A 21,154-nucleotide genomic window follows, 5' to 3' on the forward strand; every position below is an offset into this window, starting at 1 on the left:
TTTTCTTATTAATTTTGGTGCGTAGAATCCAAAACAATCCGTACTTTTTCGATCAGACTTCTCAATCAAAAGTTATAGACTAGAAACCAATTTCGAAAGAAAATTCAAAGGGCTGTAACTTTTGAACTAGTAGCCCAATCTTAAAACTGTTTGAAATTATGGATTCTACAGGCCACATTCTATAAGAAAAAGTTTTTTCCAGTCGTTCCGAGACAATTTTTTTTTGGTGCCTCAAAAAAAGCCAGTAGTACAACCTTCCTTTTTTTCCAAAAATCGACTGTACCAAAATTTCTCGGGAAAACACTTTTTCTTATTAAATTTGGTGCGTAGCATCCAAAAGAATTCGTACTTTTTCGATTAGACTTCTCAATCAAAAGTTATAGACTAGAAACCAATTTCGAAAGAAAATTCAAAGGGCTGTAACTTTTTGACTAGTAGCCCAATCTTAAAAACTGTTTGAAATTATGGATTTTACAGCCACATTCTATAAGAAAAAAGTTTTTTCCAGTCGTTCCGAGACAATTCTTTTTTGGTGCCTCAAAAAAAGCAGTACAACCTTCCTTTTTTACCAAAAATCGACTGTACCAAAATTTCTCGGGAAACACTTTTTCTTATTAATTTTGGTGCGTAGAATCCAAAACAATTCGTACTTTTTCGATCAGACTTCTCAATCAAAAGTTAGAAACCAATTTCGAAAGAAAATTCAAAGGGCTGTAACTTTTGAACTAGTAGCCCAATCTTGGAACTGTTTGAAATTATGGATTCTACAGGTCACATTCTATAAGAAAAATTTTTTTCCGGGTCGATCTGAGACAATTTTTTTTGAGGGCCTCAAAAAAAGGCAGTGTAAACCTTCCTTTTTTACCAAAAATCGACTGCACCAAAATTTCTCGGGAAAACACTTTTTCTTATTAATTTTGGTGCGTAGAATCCAAAACAATCCGCACTTTTTCGATTAGACTTCTCAATCAAAAGTTATAGACTAGAAACCAATTTCGAAAGAAAATTCAAAGGGCTGTAACTTTTGAACTAGTAGCCCAATCTTAAAACTGTTTGAAATTATGGATTCTACAGGCCACATTCTATAAGAAAAAGTTTTTTCCAGTCGTTCCGAGACAATTTTTTTTGGTGCCTCAAAAAAAGGCAGTGTACAACCTTCCTTTTTTTCCAAAAATCGACTGCACCAAAATTTCTCGGGAAAACACTTTTTCTTATTAATTTTGGTGCGTAGAATCCAAAACAATTCGTACTTTTTCGATCAGACTTCTCAATCAAAAGTTATAGACTAGAAACCAATTTCGAAAAAAAATTCAAAGGGCTGTAACTTTTGAACTAGTAGCCCAATCTTGGAACTGTTTGAAATTATGGATTCTACAGGCCACATTCTATAAGAAAATTTTTTTCCGGGTCGATCTGAGACAATTTTTTTTTCGGGGCCTCAAAAAAAGGCAGTGTATAACCTTCCTTTTTTACCAAAAATCGACTACACCAAAATTTCTCGGGAAAACACTTTTCTTATTAATTTGGGTGCGTAGAATCCAAAACAATTCGTACTTTTTCGATTAGACTTCTCAATCAAAAGTTATAGACTAGAAACCAATTTCGAAAGAAAATTCAAAGGGCCGTAACTTTTGAACTAGTAGCCCAATCTTAAAACTGTTTGAAATTATGGATTCTACAGGCCACATATTCTATAAGAAAAAGTTTTTTTCCGGTCGTTCTGAGACAATTTTTTTTGGTGCCTCAAAAAAAGGCAGTGTACAACCTTCCTTTTTTTCCAAAAATCGCCTGCACCAAAATTTCTCGGGAAAACACTTTTTCTTATTAATTTTGGTGCGTAGAATCCAAAACAATTCGTACTTTTTCGATTAGACTTCTCAATCAAAAGTTATAGACTAGAAACCAATTTCGAAAGAAAATTCAAAGGGCTGTAACTTTTGAACTAGTAGCCTAGTTGGTTTCTAGTCTATAACTTTTAATTGAGAAGTCTGATCGAAAAAGTACGAATTGTTTTGGATTCTACGCACCAAAATTAATAAGAAATTGTGTTTTCCCGAGAAATTTTGGTGCAGTCGATTTTTTGAAAAAAACTTTCAATTCTTTAGCCAATCGCAACGTACCTATCATTTTCAGTTTGTAAGCTGAATTTTAAAGACTAGAGCCAACACAATTGTCCTCGAACGTACTATTTTGCGCAAAGAAGAAGTAGGAAGCGATCAAATTTTGACTTGTATATTTATATGTCTCCTCAATTAATAAAGGAGACATTAGACAAATTAAAGAAAGAATAATGTTAGATGGTATTTCTAATGAAAGATGTACTTACCACTGTAACCCCAAATATAATCACAAATAGAAGAGATGCTAAACCTATTACAATAATTGCAATAGCCCATTGAGGAAGAAGAACGTTGTCCTCAGCGTAACCCACCGTGGGCAATATTTGCTTTGGTAAAACTGCAACAAATTACAAGGTAGTTTTTTTTACCACATCACTAATCACAACATACCAACGAAATCAGTATAGGTGGGATCTATTATGAAATTTCCTAAACTCAGTCTTTCACCTTCGTCCAGCGAACTTCTCAAATCGCTCGACTTGGCTTCACGGTTGGTGCCGCTTTTTGCCAGCGCGTCCTGGAGGGCGTCGTTGAACATTGATTTTAGATCCGTGGTGCTAACTTCTCTGCTTACGTTGCTTAACTCCACCACGTAATCCACAAGAACGCTTCCTTTCGTAAATCCATCTATCCGAATTTTTTTGTACCATTTGCTTAGAACATCGGATTTGCTGTAAATATCTTCAAGCTGCAACAAAATTAACTGTTAGCATCATTCAGTAACAACTGCAAATATACCTGGTATTGAACCTCGTTGGCTAGAAGTTGCCATTCCTTGGTGTTTCGATCGAGAAGCTCTGGGGCCCATTTCGCTCCGCCCGTTAGCTTAATTGTTCCTACTAAATCGCATTCGGAGAGGCACAGACCAGGAGTTGTGGGTCTCGTTGTAGTTGTTGACGTTGTCGTTGTACTAGTGCTAGGTGTACTCATGGCTGCCTCGGTAGTTGTACTGGAAGTCGCGCCGGCTGCTGCACGTGCCCGTTCCAGTATTTTCTCAATGGAAAGCGGCGTCGTTGATGGAGTTGGCCACCCCGTAAACTCAGTTGTCGCACTAAAAACAACCAAACCAATACTCAACCAAAGATTCCTCACAAAACTCACCGTGTAGGCCAACCCTTATGTATCGAGGGCGGCGTATTCGCAGGTTCGTTGTAGTTCGATCGAGATCCCGACGCTTTTGTATTCTTTCTATGAGCACCTCCCGGCCTGCTCGGGAAGACGAGTTTAAAACCAGGAGCGGCGGTCGTAGTCGTTATTTTTTCGGTTGTTGTCGTAGTACTAACTTCGGTAGTTGTTGAAACCTTGCTCAGCCCAAATTTCGATTTGAAACCGGGGGGTAAGAAGGCGGAAATATCATCTTGTTTGGCACTTTCAAAAATATCACTTAAACTTTTTGGCTGGGCGGAAGTGCTCGAAATATCGGCTTTGGGCGTTGATACCTTGTAACCGGGAGGTAAAAATGCGCTTACATCGTCTTGCGTTGCGGTTTCAATGATCGACAGTGGTGTCTTTACCGTAGTTGACTTGGGCTGTTTGTATCCAGGAGGAAGGAAGGCTGATAGGTCATCAACCACGCTCTTCTTTAAAAGGTTTTCAATGGTGCGGTTCTTTGGCGCGTCCTCGGATGGTGGTTTGTATCCTGGAGGCAGAAACGCTGATATATTGTCAACGGCGCTTTTCTTTAGAAGATTGTCGATAGTGCGATTCTTCGGCGTTTCATCGGAGGGGGGTTTGTAACCGGGTGGAAGGAACGCTGCGATGTCATCCTGTTTGACTTTTTTAAAGAGGTTAGTCAATGCATCCGTCTTGTTTTGTGTAGTTTTTGAGTCGGACTTTGGCACGGTATCGTTTTGCTTCGAATTATAGCCTGGTGGAAGAAGAGCGCCGACATCAGCTTGTTTTATGTTATCGAAAACACTCGGACTTGCTGTTGAACTAGCCGTTCCGTAGGCAGGTTTCATTTTTTTCGAGTTAGTCTCTTCACTTGCGTTAGACACGATCTTCTCGTGATAATCGGGGGGAAGCAAAGCGCTCGTTTCCTTGAATTTAATTTTATGCAGTAGGTGTTCTAAGGTTTTTTGGGATAATTCGGCTTCTTTGCGCTGATTTACGTCCTGCACGATGATTTGATTTTGGTTGGATATTCCCGAGGATCTACCAGTTGTGCCATTCTTCAATTTGATGTCGGGAACGTACAGCTTGACTGGCTGGTCACTTTGGGGTTTGTCAATGTCCACTGGGGAATTCACCTTCCGTGGTTTGAGACCCATCCTGGACCTCGCTGTAGTAGAAGGACGAGCAAGAGGAGAAAACTTTCGGATGACTACTGGTGGAGAACCTGGAGATGACGGCCGACTGGTGACGTTGCCCGAAGATGGGCTATCAAACATTGTAGTCTCATCCGATTTGTCCAGTTGGCCTTCCGTGATAACTGCAATGTTGCTGGCTTCGTTATTGAAGCTACCAGTAAGCAGACTCCCGGATAAGTCTGACTGAACGCGATCTAGTTTATCCGTTAAGCTTTCCGTTGACGTATTTTGCTTTTCACTGGATGATATTGTCGTGGATTCATTTTCAACTGTCGTATTTGAGAAAGTTACCGCCTCTTCTTCGTCTTTCTCGCGTTCGTTGAGAAGTTTAGTTCTTTCGTGTTGCTCCACAACGGGGAAAGGCAAATAACGAGCTCCAGACACGCTGCGGCTAGTCTGAACTGAAGCGACTACAACCCAACCTTCCGTCGAGACCTCCTCTTCACCTAAGGTATGCTTGGGTGCAGACAATTGCGCTTGCAAGTGACTCTCAGTGGTTACATTAGGATCCGAAGTGGTCACCATTTGCTCCGTTACGCTGTAATTAGACGGAAGTGTGTCGATTAAAGTATTGTTTATAATACTTTTGGTCGTTACAACCGATATGACTGTATCCTCCAGATCCTTTACGCGCGGTGGTGGAGGATCTGTATCGATTACAGAGCTATCTACGAATTTTTTGAAATTATCATCCTTTACCATTGTTGCAGGTTTCATGGTTAAAACTTCATAGCCCGATTCTTGCACTGCTGGGGGGTTTACAATTTTGCTGCCATCGACAGAGTTCAGTTCGGTGCTCTCGGTTGTTTCTTCTGAATCTGGAACGAAAGCGGTTGTCGTTTCTTCATCATAGAGAGCCGTTGTATCGTAATCATAATCTTCCGAGTCATCTGTGGCCATATAATCTTCACCACTACTCGTCACATTAGGATCTGGCAAGTAAAATTTGTCAGGCGACACGGTTACCGCCTTTATCACTTCAACGTTGTCTTTGTTGCTTGATGGTTCCGATTTGTCAACAGGCTCTTCCAGCAATGAATCCAAATTAAACGTATTTTCCACTGTTCTTGTGTCTGGAGTTGTAACTTCGTCGTGCTTTTCAGAGTGCGTAGTCGTTCGTTCGTCATGTTCAGGCCTTTTTGTTGTAACGAATACGTCACCGTTCGTATTCACAAAGTAATCGTTGACCTCGGGTCGATTGCCGGTTGCTGGTGCAAAAATTCGCGTTCGATGATTGAGGAAATTCGCTCTGGTACTTCCAGTATAGTGATTGGTAGGAGTCGAATCCAAGTGTTGATCTACGATTCCGTTCGTGTTTTGCGTCTTGTTGGGCACCGCGAATTGGCGGACAGGAAAATGGAGGGAAGGTTGGAAACCTCCAATATTTCGATTTTTAAACTCTATGGGAAGTTCGGCGGGGCTTTGTATCGTAATTTCTCCTAGAAAAGTTTCCGTTTGGGACGGGTCGTGATTGTGCGAATTTTTAGAGAACAGGTGGGAGTAACTGGGTCGATGGGTCGATGGAGAAATCTGTTGAGCAAATGACGGTAACTGAGGCGGAAATTTCTCTCCCGAATTTTCAAATGAGCTAAACTGATACTGCGGTAACCTCCTCTGCAAGTGAGATGGTAAATCCGATGTATCTAAGTCAGATGACGGTATAAAACTATTTCTTCCGAACGCGAGAGGTGTTTTCCTTAACGTGTTAAACTCACTTGAAGTCGGATGATAGGTTTGTGGAAATCGCGGTGTTCCCAGGAAGTAATTTTCTGTAACAAATAAAGCGAGTTATTCAAGGAAATAGAAAGAAATTGAAAGGTGTTAAAGGTATTCATTATCATTCTGGACGGCGCGACTCCTATAAATGAGTGGAACTTCCAAATACGACACGTAGCTGAAGTAGATTTTCGGAGACGTTTATGTTACTTTTAAATAATCTAATAATTTGCACGTGGTCACGTGAGTCGAATTGATAGTCGAGAATATGCATTTTACTTTTACAATGAATATACTGTAACGGAAACGCTCCAGACATGACGTCGCCTTTGGCGCTCTGGAATTTTCTACGCGCGCGATAGTGGGATTTGTGTAGGAATATTCGAGACTGTACGCGAATGTTCTGGACTTACATTGCTTGCGTGTATAAATGGTTGCGGACCGAACATCGCGGCAGTCTACTACCGAACGAGTTCGAGTACGTATGAAACATCGAGCGCGGAAATATAAATTGCGAAGTGTGTGATATAAATAATCGATATAAATTGTACGGTTTTTATAGTGTTTTAGTTTTGTTTAATAAATATTGATATAAATCGAACCCGAATTTATAAATCACGTTACAATACGTTATATAACAATTTTATTGTACATTATATCAGAAGATTTATAGTACCTAGGGGATCCTACGGTCTTAAATGGGGATTTACTCGAGCGTCGTAGGGACTTATTGAACTTTGTAGATTAGATGGTAGAATGTGATCATTTTCTTCATTTCTGATTGCTTTGTTGCAAGGAGCACCATGTCGTCCCCGTATGTTAATGACCATATCTTTTGTTCTCCAATTTTTATTCCTCCTGCTTGCCATTTTCTTAATGCTTCTTCCAGGTCTGCCTGACTCCATTTTCCGTCCAAAAATAATCTTCTTTTTCAAGCTCTTATATAATTCGTTTGTGTCTAGATTATCGAATGCTGCTTTTAGATCTATGAATAAGGGCGTAGACTTTACCTCATTTCTTTTCCAGTCCTTGTTCTACTGTATATGTTGTCTACCGTCCCCCTTCCCTTCCCAAAGCCCATTTGTGAGTATTTCTTTGTCCTCTACTTCTTCATTTAAGCGGTTGTTTAGTATTTTAGCGTAAAGTTTGTATGCTGAGTTTCCCCTATAGTTTTTAATGTCATCTTTGTTTCCTTTTTTGTATATTGGGCATATTTCTCCTTCTTTGCAACTTTCCGGAAATCTTCCTCTCCATACCCTGTTAATAATTTTTCTGATTTGCTGTTTCACCTTTCATTTGTTATTTGGTCTGGTCCAGGAGTTTTCTTTTTTTTCATCTATTCATCTATTTCTTCCCCCCCTTTTCACTTCTTCTTTTTGTTTTTTCCACTCTGAAGCTTATCTGTTCGTTTACACTTTGTATAAGGTAGTTTTTCCCTTCTTCTTCTCCAATGTCGTCCGGTATTCCTTCTTTATTTTTCCTCCCTTTGTTTATAAATTTCCACACTTCATTTTCATTTTTGATGCTTTGTATTTCTCTTATTTCCTCTTTTTGTAATTCTTCTTTTTTGCGTTTGCATGTATTCTTACATTCTCTCTGCTTTGTTCTGTACTCTTCACCTGTGTCTTTTCCTGTTCTCTAATCCATGAGGACTTTTTTTGTAATTTGTTTTTTCTCTTTACATTCTGTGTCCCACCACGTGCTTCTTCCTGGTGTCCAGTTGTTTATTTTTGATGTTTTTTCCTTCACCTTTAGTTATTGCCTTTTTGATTTCTTCTAGTGTAGCATCACATTTAGTTTCTTTGAATCCTATCTTCTTTAGATGTTTTCTTTACTTATCTATTGTTTGTTATGTCCAGATTTGTCTCGTTTTTGTAATTTCTTTTGTTTGTTTCGGGTGTCTTTTTTTAAGTGTTCTTTCCCTTTTTCATTTAGAATAATATAGTCTATTACGGACTGCTCTCTGCTTCCTATGTATGTATACTCTCCCTCTTCGTCTCCTTTCACGTTTCCGTTGAGGATGTACAAACCTTTTTCTTCTACGAAGTTAATCAATTCTTTCCCTTCTTTATTTGTCACGTTATCTTTTGATTTTTTTTTGTTGTCTTCTTCTTCTTCTGTGCTAGCGATCCATGACCCAGGTCGTTATCGATATAATAACTGATTGGTGTTCTAATATTCTGTGATATTTTGTCTATTTTACTTAAGTGTTTTACTGTATTTTAACTTGACCTCTTTTTATTTTATTTATATGTGTAAATTGCTCTGTTAGTAGGTGCACTAGTTTATAGTAAGTCGACGACACTGATATAGTTTATATACTGTGATAGCTAGAACATTAAATTAAAGATTAAAGATTAAAGATTAAAGATTAAAGATTAAAGATTAAAGATTAAAGATTAAAGATTAAAGATTAAAGATTAAAGATTAAAGATTAAAGATTAAAGATTATATACCTTTTTATCTCTTAGGGCTTGTCTGTTCCTCATGATTGCATTTTTTCCCTCCCTATTTGTACATTTTATTAGAATACCTATTTTTCGTTCTCTATTTTGTATTGTACGGGCTTCTGTAGTAGAAATATTTAGTTTTAATTCATTTTTTAGAAAATTTATTGCGTCGGTTTCCTTAATATTACTTGCTTCTTCTCCTTTAATTATAACGTTTTTTCTCTAGTTTGTATATTCTCTCGGTTCTCGTTTTTCTTTGTTCCATTTTTCTTCCTTCTCTTGATTTTGCCTCTTCAGTTCTTGCATTTCCTTTTTAAACTCTTCTCTCATTTCCGTTATTTCTTTTCTGACGTCATTTCTCATTTCTATCATACTCTTGTTAAGGGTTATCATTATGTTTTTAATTTCCTCCATGTTTTCGGGTTTTTCTCCTCCTCCACACACACAGTTCACGTCTTTTGCACACACCCAAGTCCAACGCTGTTATTTCTATCGTATTGTGGTGTAACTACATGCGACTGTCGACTCTCTAGGTTGAAAGAATGCCGAAGATGAGATCGTCGTAGTGTAAAAATACGTATTGTTAAAGTAATTTCGGTCAGAAGATCGGAAATTGTAATCGGAATATCCTGTATACCTATAGCGTAATTCAAGTTATTTTTTTATTTCAAATGGACACAGAATGGGAAAATTTTGTTGAACTATCATTTTTAATGTTGTAATTGTTTAATTCATTAATTCGATTTCTTGTATTTAGTTTGTATGATAAATTTTAAACGCGTAAATAATTTAATCGTAATGTTAAAAAGTTTCATCTGGTCAGATATTGGTAAAAAGGGAGGTAAAAAGTTATTATCGGACAACACAAACATTTGGTTCAAATCATGTTCAAACCATTTGTACTCATATTGGCGTTATGGGCAGGAGCACCGTCTTGCTGGAAAAACATATTCTGCCTCACAATCAGTCACAGTTTTTCAAGATGCGCCGAGATCATTTGCGAGAAGATACATTAATGTGCCGTCAATAACGGGCTAACGACCAAAGATATCGCACTCACTCTCACCTCTGTCACTTCCCTTGGGTTTCTTGGACCTAACCATAATGTTGTTGTTGGTAAAGGTGCATTCGTCAGACCACAGAATTTTGAATGGGAAATTTGGATTTTCGTGACCAATTTGAAAAGGTTTTGCAGTATCATTTGTTTCTAAATGTTAAATGTAAATGTAAAATATCGTATTTTTTAAAACGTGTTAGATGGTGTAATTTAAAATCGATTAAATATGACTATATTCCTTCAATTTTCGCCTTAGGTCTGAATCTTGGACCAGGATGTCAAATCCGGCGTTTGGGTCACGTGGTGTGAATTGGACAAAATGTGTGTACTTTAATTTTTCAAAAGCTAGAAGCATATAAATGACCATTACGTAAATCTGAAAATTAAAATACCTACTCTTGTAAAACGTATTGGAAAATGGCCTCAATAGGATGAAAGGAAGTCGTACGCCCCATTACCATCAAGTGGTATTTACCTTTTTTCAATAGCACGTCATAAAATATTCGGAAGTAATTGCTCGTTACATTTTACGGTTTCCCTATTACAATTTCAATTTGAATACCTAAGGATACGATCCGAGGTGTATCGTGTTTTCCTGTCGTGTTTACCAAACAACGATAAAATCGATAGGTTCAAAAGGTATTTAATTAAGATCCCCTTGGGAAATCTCTGAAACGAGACTTCCCCAATGTAAGTGTCAATCAGTCGTTTTCAATGGCAAAAGACACCCGGAAGGTGGATAAATTCGCATTTATCAAAGTGCTAACAATCGTTTTAGCTTGAATTGTGAGTTGGCGTTGAAATTTTGCATAATATATTCAATTATTGACATGCTAATGAGGCGCTAGGAATGTTTGTAACAACTACACGATTATCTTTCCCGAACGTGAGCGTACAACACGTGTACAACATTGAGATTGTAAATCTCGACGCTCTTTGCGTCGTGTCAAAAGGAAAACTCACACGAAAGTGGGTAGGTAGCTCAAGGGAATTAAGACCAATTAGGGCCCATACGTCTGCGAGGACTACTGGCAACCTTCGCTTTTTCAGGCGTTACGAAAACTCATTAACAGCGCCTGAACTATATTTGAAAACCGTTTACCTACTCTCTTATTGCCTCTTAGAACAGTTTTCTCGTGTTCCTTGCCTCCGCACTTCCACAACTGGCTTTTGTACGGCTTTCAAATACCTCGAAAATTAGATTCACTATCCTCCTATGTACTGTCCTTCTGCACTTTGAGCTTTACTTAAAGTATGAATGACTATAACATGCAACAGGCTTTTGCGATAAAATTAGTTGAACTTCTTTTCCTTTTCGAAATGAAATTTTTTTAAATAAACTCGCAGATTCTTTAGCGAAAATTGTTACTTGACCAACGGATAGTTTCCTTCTGCTTGATTTTCCTATGAATTTGTTCGTAATTTTAAACACAAAATTACCACAACGTTTTGAATAGGTATATTGACGAAAATATGTACGTACATTACCCTTCACAAGTCTTGCTATTTAAGATTATCGAAATTGAACAAAATCAATTTTGTGGCCAGATCTTTTTTGGAACTAATCTGGATTTAATATCTAAAATATCATTTCAATGGAACTACTAACTGTGACCAATTCAGACTCAATTTCTTTTAAAGGAATGAGATTTTTGTGGTTTTATAATTGGTAAAAAATACATGCAAGACAAATCCGCTTTAAGTGCCTATAGGTTGGGCTCTTTAAGAATTTTTAAATCACAAAATTTAATAGTTAACTTTTAAACATTAATCAAGTTTTAAATTACGATAATTTTTTATTTTTACATAAATCCTATAGGTTGGGCTCTTTAAGAATTTTTAAATCACAAAATTTAATAGTTAACTTTTAAACATTAATCAAGTTTTAAATTACGATAATTTTTTATTTTTACATAAATGAGCACTTTTGCAGGTGACAATGTTGATACAGAATTGGGTTGGATACAATCATTGGTCAGTGACAATGCATTAGGAAAGATAGGTTCCAACAGAATCTCGCAGGCGGTAACACGAGACTTCTTTGATTTTTTAAACGCTGTCTTATCCGGTGTATCTTTGTATTTTAAAAGTTTCGAGCAAACCGCAATTTTTATTAGTATAACTTTTTAGAGTTCACGAGTTTGATCAAACACGAAACTGATCGTGACGGTTATCCAAAAATTGAATCTGATTCAAATTTTATTAAGGGCTCCGCACTAGTAGCAACGGCTTCCCAAATGCGAATCGTTTCCAAATTCTACCAGGAATCACGCTCCTGCGATCAAGACGCGAATTTATTAACAACTCTCATTTTCAGACTACATCGATTACCCTTAAACTCAAAAACCCCAAAATCTCCCCCAAAAGTAATTCTCACTATTATTTTTACTAAGAATATAACGTGTAATAACTAAGTCCCCCATGTTTTTCAATTGTGCCAATTGGAATCGTGATATTCATGAAAGCACAGGAGAAAGGACCAGCTATCGAAATCTTGCTGACTAATCTCCTCCTGATAAAGAGAGTAACTTAATGCTGATCTAGCAACCTAATAGGATTTATTGAAAAGACGAATTATGATTTGATATAAATCCCAGACATCTTGACTCGAGAGGCTTCCGAAACCCACTAGAAATAATGTTCCATAGAAATTAAAAGACGCAAGAAAACGCACCAAATTTGCACCGCGGCTGACAATTTTTGTTTATTTCCACCAAGAATATAATTTGTTTGGAAAACCAATTCAACCCGCGAAATTTTGATACTCTCTATGATTTGTAATTCCTAAACTACTCAAACCCCTAAAGTTTCAAAAAATTCAACTAACCTAAATCTGTAAAAATCGAAAAAATTTAAATTCAACCTAAAAGCTACCGTTACAGAGAACATTAGTGAATGAAGTTTTGTAATGTAATTTAACATGGCAAAAGACAACTAGACATTTTTCAATATCTGTTATTTACTATCACTCTCATGGCAACACATTAACATTGGAATTATTAGTAGTCCATGCTAAATAGCTCTAAAATGATTTATTTTCAAAAAAAATTAGTTACCGGGCGAAACCGGGTTTTTCAGGCAGATGAAATGAATAGAAATTGGGAAAAAATAATTAAAACAGCTGAATTCTTCCGCGGGTGAAATGACGGGGGTTGAAAGGGGTGGAAAGTGATATTTTGCAAATTGTGGCAAAACTATTGATGTTAGACGAAAATGTTAAATGTAAAAGTTATAGAGATTAAAAAAATTAGCAACTTTTGTATGTGCACTATTTTCACATAACCTCCAATTTTCCTAGAAAAACCGGAAAAACTGTTTTTTTCGTTTTTATTCTAATTTTTGCGAAAAAATGTCGTAGGGCTTTGAAATTTGGAGGTAACATAACCTGTTTTATGATAAAACAGAAGATAAATGTTTGGGCCCATAAAGTTGAACCGTTTCCAAGATCTCACGATTTCTGTAAAAAATCACCTCTTTTTCAAGGGGATGAAAAATCTATTTTTTTTCATCGTACAGTGGTGCGCGGGATTGCAAAATTTTCGTAACGACTTACATTTTAATAATCAAAAATAAAAAATATTATTCCAATAGAAAAATTTCAAGAAAAGCGGCAAAAACGGGGGGAACAGTTTTAAGATACACCGTTTTTGACAGTAGTTAATAGGTTTTTTTGCAAATAAATTAACGTGTTGGATCCGCGCTAATAAAAAGCTTTGGAAATCTGTCTCTCCTCTTTAATGTTGCTAAAATATTTTCTTTTGTTTCCCAGTGTCCAACTGCCTTATTTAAAACATCTTTATTATTACTTTTTTCTGCGCATTTTTACTGGAATAAAAGCAATTCGAAGTAAAATTGAATTCTTTTGCTTCCTGAACAATATGTTTTTGTTCACTAACTCTTCTTCCTGCCTGTTTTACAGCTGATGGGATTAAGCTGGGCCTGTTGATCGTTAATTTACAGGAATTATGAATAAAATCCTCATAAAGTTTATTCCTGCAGGTTTGACATCTCAAATCATTTGCTTTTGGCCGGTAAAACCAACGTTCTTATTGCAGATTTTGCAAGTTTATCAACAGGCCCAACGCAATTGCATCAGCTATAAAACAAGCAGGAAGAAGAGTCAGTGAACAAAAATAAATTGTTCAAGAATCAGGAAGCAAGATACATAATTCGATTTTATTTCGAATTGCTTTTATTGCGGTAAAAATGCAGAAAAAAGAAATAATAAAGATGTTTTAACTAAAACAGTTGAGCATAAGATAACAAAAGAGAATATTTAGGCAAACATTAAAGAGAAGGAAGACAGATTTCGAAAAAATCTTTATTAACATCCAACATGTTGATTTATCATGTCAAAAACCGTGTATATCTTAAAACTGTTTTTCCGATTTTTGGCGATTTTCTCGAATTTTTGCTATAGGAATAATATTTTTTTATTTTTGTTTATTAAAATATAAGTCTTCCCGAAAATTTTACTACCCCGCGCACCTCTGTACGATGAAAAAAATAGATTTTTCATCCCCTTGAAAAAGAGGTGGTTTTTTTCAGAAATCAGAAGATCTTGGAAACGGTTCAACTTTATGGACCCAAACAATTATCTTCTGTTTTATCATAAAACAGGCTGTTACCTCCAAATTTCAAACCCTACCGACATTTTTCCGCAAAAATAGGAGTAAAAAACGAAAAAAACAGTTTTTCCGATTTTTCTAGGAAAATTGGAGGTTATGTGAAAATAGTGCAGATACAAAAGTTGCTCATTTTTTTAATCTCTATAACTTTTACATTTAACATTTTCGTCTAAAATCAATAGTTTTACCACAATTTGCAAAATACCACTTTCCACCCCTTTCAACCCCCGTGATTTCACCCGCAGAAAAATTCAGCTGTTTTAATTATTTTTTCCCAAATTCTATTCATTCCACCTACCTGAAAAACCCGGTTTCGCCCGGTAACTAATTTTTTTCATACAAAAATATTATATAGCCTGGACTATAGGCAAGAGCTGGTTATTTGATGCAGCCTTTCAACGAATCGTGTACTAAACCTGAGTCCACTATAATGTACTTACAATATTGAATTTCATTATACAAGTGACATTCATAATTCAAAATGCATTAGAAGTAAAAGTAAAAATTGTGTATTATGTGTTTATTAAATAGTCATCTTCTGAGCCATGAATAATGCACCTTACAAAGTGAAAGCACATTTATAGAAATCGAACGCGAATTTATTCCTCTTCCCTATTTTCAATATTTTGGAAAGCTATTGGTGCAAACATTGTAATATCATTTTTAGCGCCAGATTTTATGAGTATGATACACTTGGCAGACCTCCATCTCTGCAAAATTCGCTTTTACTGCCATATCAATACATAATAATCTCAACGCGCCGCCGCCGCCGCCGATATTCTTTTCAAAGGCAAAACCTGAATGCAACTGTAATTAAAAAAGTTTTACGCTTTGCTTTTCAATTGGCGCCTTTTTCCAATTCGATTCCTGTAAAAAAATAACGTTTCGAAAAGCGTGTATTGACTGCAGTTTATTAACAAAGTTGTGAATGGAGATTTATTGGTGAAAGAAACTATTACATCACATTAATAGTAGGTACGTCGGGTACATGGCTAGAATGGGGAAAATACTGCACTTTTTGATTGGAATATGCCACTTTCTGTGGTAATAGTTAATACCAAAAGGCAACTTTTGAGATAGGGAGACACTGGAAAATCCGTGCAGGAAACCAAAATGGTGGCCGTCAAAATGGCGCCATTAGCCGCAATATATTTTTTTGTATCTCTGCTCCTAATAGTCTGATTTTAATTTTCTTTTTTTTGATTGAAAGCTCTTGTGACGAGGAAACTTTTTTGCTATATAACATTTATCTCTAAAACTTATGGATTTAGCACAATTTTAAAAAAGTGTTTCTTTTTACGAATTTGAATCACAGGTAAGCTCTTAATTGTGCAATATCCCGGTCTTTTCGACAAAAAAGGCCATCGTTTAGAAATTCAATCGATTCAACCCTAAAACTCCTTGTATCTATCCTGCAAGTTCGGAAAATTTCAATCCGCCATGTTTTTTTTTTTGAAAAAATGCGCAATATTTGTTTCATCAGGCACGAGATCAAGCATTATGAAAATTGAAAGGAAAAGCCTCGTCAATTTTTTTTTCTGAAAAACAGAAAATACACTCTGCTTTTAAAGTAATTAAAGAAACAATCAGTAGGTATATCAACTTTAACTCTTACTCTCGCTCTTACTTATCCTATTTTATTTAACTAGTTGGTTTAAGCTACGACGAATGTCACATTTCGAGTGCTTATTTATCCGATCATGGGTTTTTTCGAGGGTTTTCTCTCGGGTTTTCTTTAAGAATATTAACGGAATATTATGATTTCCAAGTTTTAGATACCTACTCATATAAATTGAATCATTTTTATTATACAGGGAATCCACCTTCTGTAAGCGGACGATAGAGTCTCAATGGTTAAGATTAATGGTAACGGTTTGTTGAGACAAGAAGCCTGAGGGGAAGCCTAAAACGTATTTTTAGGTATATAGGGTGTTCTCGAGGGCAGCCTATACATTTTGATATTTTTTATAGGTATCACGTACATTCAATTTGGGGTCAGTAGCATACTTCTGCACGGTCAAAGGGGGCATACTGTTTTTAAATAGCAACCACTATTTTCTTGAGATAGTGAATTATTTGTCGATACAAATTGATACAATAAAACTCGTTTTTCAAATAATTGAATTTTAATATTTCTTTAGCTAATCGACTTCGAATCGTATAGACCGATTCATCATCAGACCTTAAGAGTCAGAAAATTGTGCTGAATAATACAAATCTTTTCATATTAACATTTGACGTGGACAAGTTACACATAAAAATCGGGTTGAGCTTACTTATGATTCAAATTCGTAAAGAAAACACTTTTTTTAAATTGTGCTAAATTCTTGAGTTTTAGAGATAAATGTTATATAACAAAAAAGTTTCCTCGTCACAAGAGCTTTCAATCATAAAGAGAAAATCAAAATCGGACTACATACAAATAAATATATTGCGGCTAATGGCGCCATTTTGACGGCCACCATTTTGGTTTCCTGCACGGATTTTCGAGTGGCTCTCTATCTCAAAAGTTGCCTTTTGGTATTAACTATTACCACAGAAAGTGGTATATTCCAATCAAAAAGTGCAGTTTTTTTTTGTGTATCCAACGTACTACCTATAAGTCGGTCATTTCATTCTCCAAAAAAGTACCTAAAGTCGGAGGAAAAATTCCCCAGGTTGGAATTTATTGCGAAAAGGCCCACTCCAAACTATGACCTGATGTATATTTTACCTACAATTCCAATGTTCTATTAGTAACTAGTGTTGAAACTACCTGTTTACTAAGCGTCTAATTTCCACCATAGTCAACAAAAAAAATTTTCCTACTCTTTGTGTTGAAGTCCGCTCATAAAATATTTAAAAATGGAATAAAGTGTAGTTCTTATGTAATAAAGTATGATATTCGAGAGTTCGTTATTTTTTTACCATTTTTGAAGCTCGAGACGTTTAATTAATGTTCTGAAATTAAGCTTTCGACACTTTTGCATCCCTAACAGTTAAGAGTTAAGTCTAAAAAAACCATTTTATAGCTTTGGGGGGCAGTAATGGAGAGTAAACCCTGAGAATTTGTAACTTTGCATAGAAAAGAACCTAATGGCTAATGTTCCTCGCTTTATGCCCCTTCACGTTCGTTAACATCTTCGAAAGAACACAAGAGCAGTCATAACTTGAATGTTAAGCGACTTGCAAAAAGGTCGTAATTTTAAGGGTAATTTACTATGCTTGCTAGGGTGTAGTAAAGGTAATGTGAAACCATTCGATGTGTACTTAGCACAGATATAGAGAATCCCGGCGCTTTTTTTCACGAACCCCCATCGATTTTATCTTATATATCCGTTAATTGATTTTCGACGAAAACAATTAAACTGAAACGAAAATAAAGGCGTTAAAACTCGCGCTGTTTATTTTTGTTCCCACTAACGAAGCACGCTCCAAATGCTTTTAGCTTTTTAATACTGGAATGATGAAAGTGCGAAACGCGGACAATAATTGCACGTGTTTAAATCGGAAATCGATTGAATTTTTCAAAAGGGGGGAAATTTCATAACGCACCAAGAAACATCATAAAAATGCATCAGTTTTGATTAACAGGTGAGGGCCGCGCCTTGAAAGTTTTTACATTGATATTGAAAATAATAGAAGGGTTTGCAAATATTACTTGCGTAATACAATTTTAGAAACCCGATCACAAAACAATTGTTTATTGTGTTTTGAAGAGCAATTTCCCTTTTTATTTGGAATGGAAACTGCAATAAGCGCATGTTTATTTTATTATTCAATTAAGCGCAAAAATGGAAACACATTTGAAATGTATTTATGCAATTTGCTACTCCGGTTGTAGGAATTCCGGCATTGTGTAATGAAAGTGCAATTATATGTGTAATTTAATTACCGTGGCATATCATTTATTCAACTAATGATCAATAATTGGGTATACTGTTCCCGACTCTGTCTGTTCTTGCTTTGGAACAGAAATTATCCTTACAATAAATTATGGTTTTTAAGGATTTTTTTCAGATTTATTTGTAAAAATGTAACTTTTTAATTTTGTGTTTTGTGAACACAAATTGCCTATAAAATTTCGACATTCTTAAAATATGTACATATTGCAGTTCGCTTTATTTTTATTGTACAGAGTGTTTCTAAAATTGTCAGTAGTTTTCTTTTAGAACCTGGCGGTGATTCATTTGATTTTGTGTTGGTTTCACATACGATTATAAATAAAGTTTGAGTATTTCCTACCAATGCGAAGCATAATTTTGCGTATGAATATGGTCTTCGCCTCAACCCGCCATTTATTAAAGTGTGTTCACTTACAGTGATGGCGATATGAAAATAAGAACCGTTAACCATGAATATCTGACTTTTTATTATTTATCCCTTACCCCTTATCCTTGAGGCCAAAAGAGGATTGTGAACCGACGAGCAGCCGCGGCATACTAATTAACCAGAAGAAGAATCTTCTTAATATTAATTTATTTTTATTATTTATATTTACATCAATGAAATTAATCCAATTAAAATAAATGGCTAAGTAAAAGCCTAGGTAAAAGCTATTGACATTCTAAATATTGGATCGGACCGCGCACAATTTTCGCCGCCTCTAAATGTAGACAAAAGTACACCAGGTAAAGGAGCTTAAAGAGACTGTCCGTATTCCAATCATCAATTCAACAATTTTTACCACAACTAGCCTTAATTAAAACGTTTATAAAATTTCCAGCTGGCGATGACATTCAAGGAAACATCCGTTTTAAATATTGCAAATAAATTCCCTGCAGGTGTAATGCACCCACATGAGTTATGCAAAAGAAATGAGCGATGACACAAATTGTACAGTAATAACTGTATACCTATATGGTACAACAGTACAGTAAGATGAAATCATCGTTTATTTGTTTTGAAATACCTTCATGATGCTCGCGAAGGTCATTGTAGCTACACCTACCGTGCATTTATTATCCGTTAATTAGCGATATGTAATTACGTAACAGTAAAAGCTGTCTCTTAAAATGTCAACTACACCTGTTCATTGAGCTACGAGATCTATGGGACTTAAATTAAAATGTGCCTCTGCGAGTAAATTTACATGACCATTATGAAAGTGATGCTAGGTGACAATACTTTCATCCACTTCGCTTACCTGAATTCCAAATGTAATGATGTAATATCTATTCGGAAAACACAAACATACATAGCATGAGGTGTGGCGCTTCTTTTGCAAGTATTTCTCTTATTATGTCGGCGATATTTGGCTCTCGTGTTGCTAAAATTCTTTTCTAGCAAATTGTTCAAAAATGACATTTTTTGTGAATTTACTAATTATACTTTCCGAAATTGCGTTGGAAAATACCAGTTTATAGGAATAAAGTGCAATTGCAATTCTATCAGGGCATATTTTCCAAATAAACTAATAAGGCTAAGTGTAAGTAAAAAGTGTTGAATATTCAAACGCATACTGTGATTAGAATTTACGGCCGAAGAAAAAGGTAGCTGACGCACCTATCTGATAAAAAAGCTCTACAGTAAATGATTTCCCCGAAACCGCCACATAAAACCAAGAAGGATCGAGCGAAAGACATCTCATCTAAAAATATAGAAGAAGCTTAAAGTTCTATTACGCCGTTTTATTATTATTAGTATTCCGCGTTTCCTTTCAAGTGTCGAAAATAGACTTTCTGTGCGTGTCAAAATTACGTGAGGTTGTAAGCTTTGCCGGAGTTGCAGACAATTGCAATTTCTGGGGAAGTTATGAGATAAAACCGACAAGAAAGAAGTGTTTCTTGCATTATATATGAAGCTTAAGTACATACAAAAGTACTTTCGCAGTTGTGCACTGCAGTATAACCAATAAGAGGCGGTAAAGCGCCTTATAATTTTTTACACTCTCTGGGAGTGCTAGTAGCAATCTAGTTTTTATGAGGCTGCTAATAAAATTTGCAAACCTCTAAAATAGCGTCGTTTATCTTTTAAAAGTAAATCACTCGAAAGTATAAGCAAGGTTCTTTAGCAGATGATCATGTAAAGTAATCTCATTTCGTTTTATGATTTGGATAAAGTCACTCCGAACTGCCAGTTTTGTAATCGGTGTTTTATACGGCTCAATAACTACGGTATTGGCATATTTGACATATTTTATTTAGGAGGTTTGTACATGGTTAAAGGGCAAATGTATTCCCAAGCGTGCAGTGGAGGAATGAGTTTATTTCTATTCGAATAATACTTTATACTGTAAATTAGTACTTGTCTAATAGGCACAACTAAGCAAATTACCTAACATACCTAACAATGGAGGTATGAAGATAAAAGATAAACGACTTTTTTATGGTTTTAAATCTGCAAATGAGGTTCCTAACAATAATAAAAGCTAAATCGATTTCTTCTTTATCAGTCTTCTGTAGTTAATAATTAACAGTTCCACCAACACATCGAAGACGTTGTCCATGTCCCACATTTCTGTTACATTAAAACGAGCATTAAAATGAATGTACCAATTTTAACGTTATCAGTAGTGTTCTGTAGCCTTTTCCCCGATTTTATGTCAAGTCTTTCCTTCTTGTTCATTCTTAAACGATGAATTGACTTTTTGGAACATCCGGTACATTTTACTCCGGTATCAGATTGATAAAAGACCTTTTGCCGACCTGAGAAATTCCAAGAGACAATGGGGGTTAATTAGAAGTATTAGTTTAGAAATTTCATCTTGCACATTAAAGTGAGTTAACAGATATTAATTTAATGAATTGCAGAAACCACATCCGATTAAGTCGTGAGTGATCACAAAAGAAGCGCTCTTAATCAATTTGAATTTTAAGACAGACTTTTAGGACGTCAGCAGGTCGCACAAGTTTTAATTTTTGGACGTTCTTATGTCAATACACCGGGGTGGTTG

The 21,154-nt window shown here is 35.8% G+C and overlaps 1 protein-coding gene across 1 annotated transcript in view; it reads right to left on the reverse strand.

Annotated features, from left to right (window-relative positions):
* Window positions 1-2,326: 2,326 nt before the first annotated feature.
* The window catches only part of LOC116166742 (mucin-5AC-like), a gene marked incomplete at its 3' end in the record, with an annotated part of 108,164 nt that continues 89,336 nt past the window's right edge, over window positions 2,327-21,154 (reverse strand). The window contains 4 exon segments of the mRNA XM_031481831.1: window positions 2,327-2,457; window positions 2,511-2,808; window positions 2,859-3,171; window positions 3,222-6,198. Coding sequence (XP_031337691.1) covers window positions 2,327-2,457; window positions 2,511-2,808; window positions 2,859-3,171; window positions 3,222-6,198 — 3,719 coding nt within the window.

This window comes from Photinus pyralis, unplaced genomic scaffold (genome assembly GCF_008802855.1).
Source record: "Photinus pyralis isolate 1611_PpyrPB1 unplaced genomic scaffold, Ppyr1.3 Ppyr1.4_LG3b, whole genome shotgun sequence".
Taxonomy (NCBI): Eukaryota; Metazoa; Arthropoda; class Insecta; order Coleoptera; family Lampyridae; genus Photinus; species Photinus pyralis.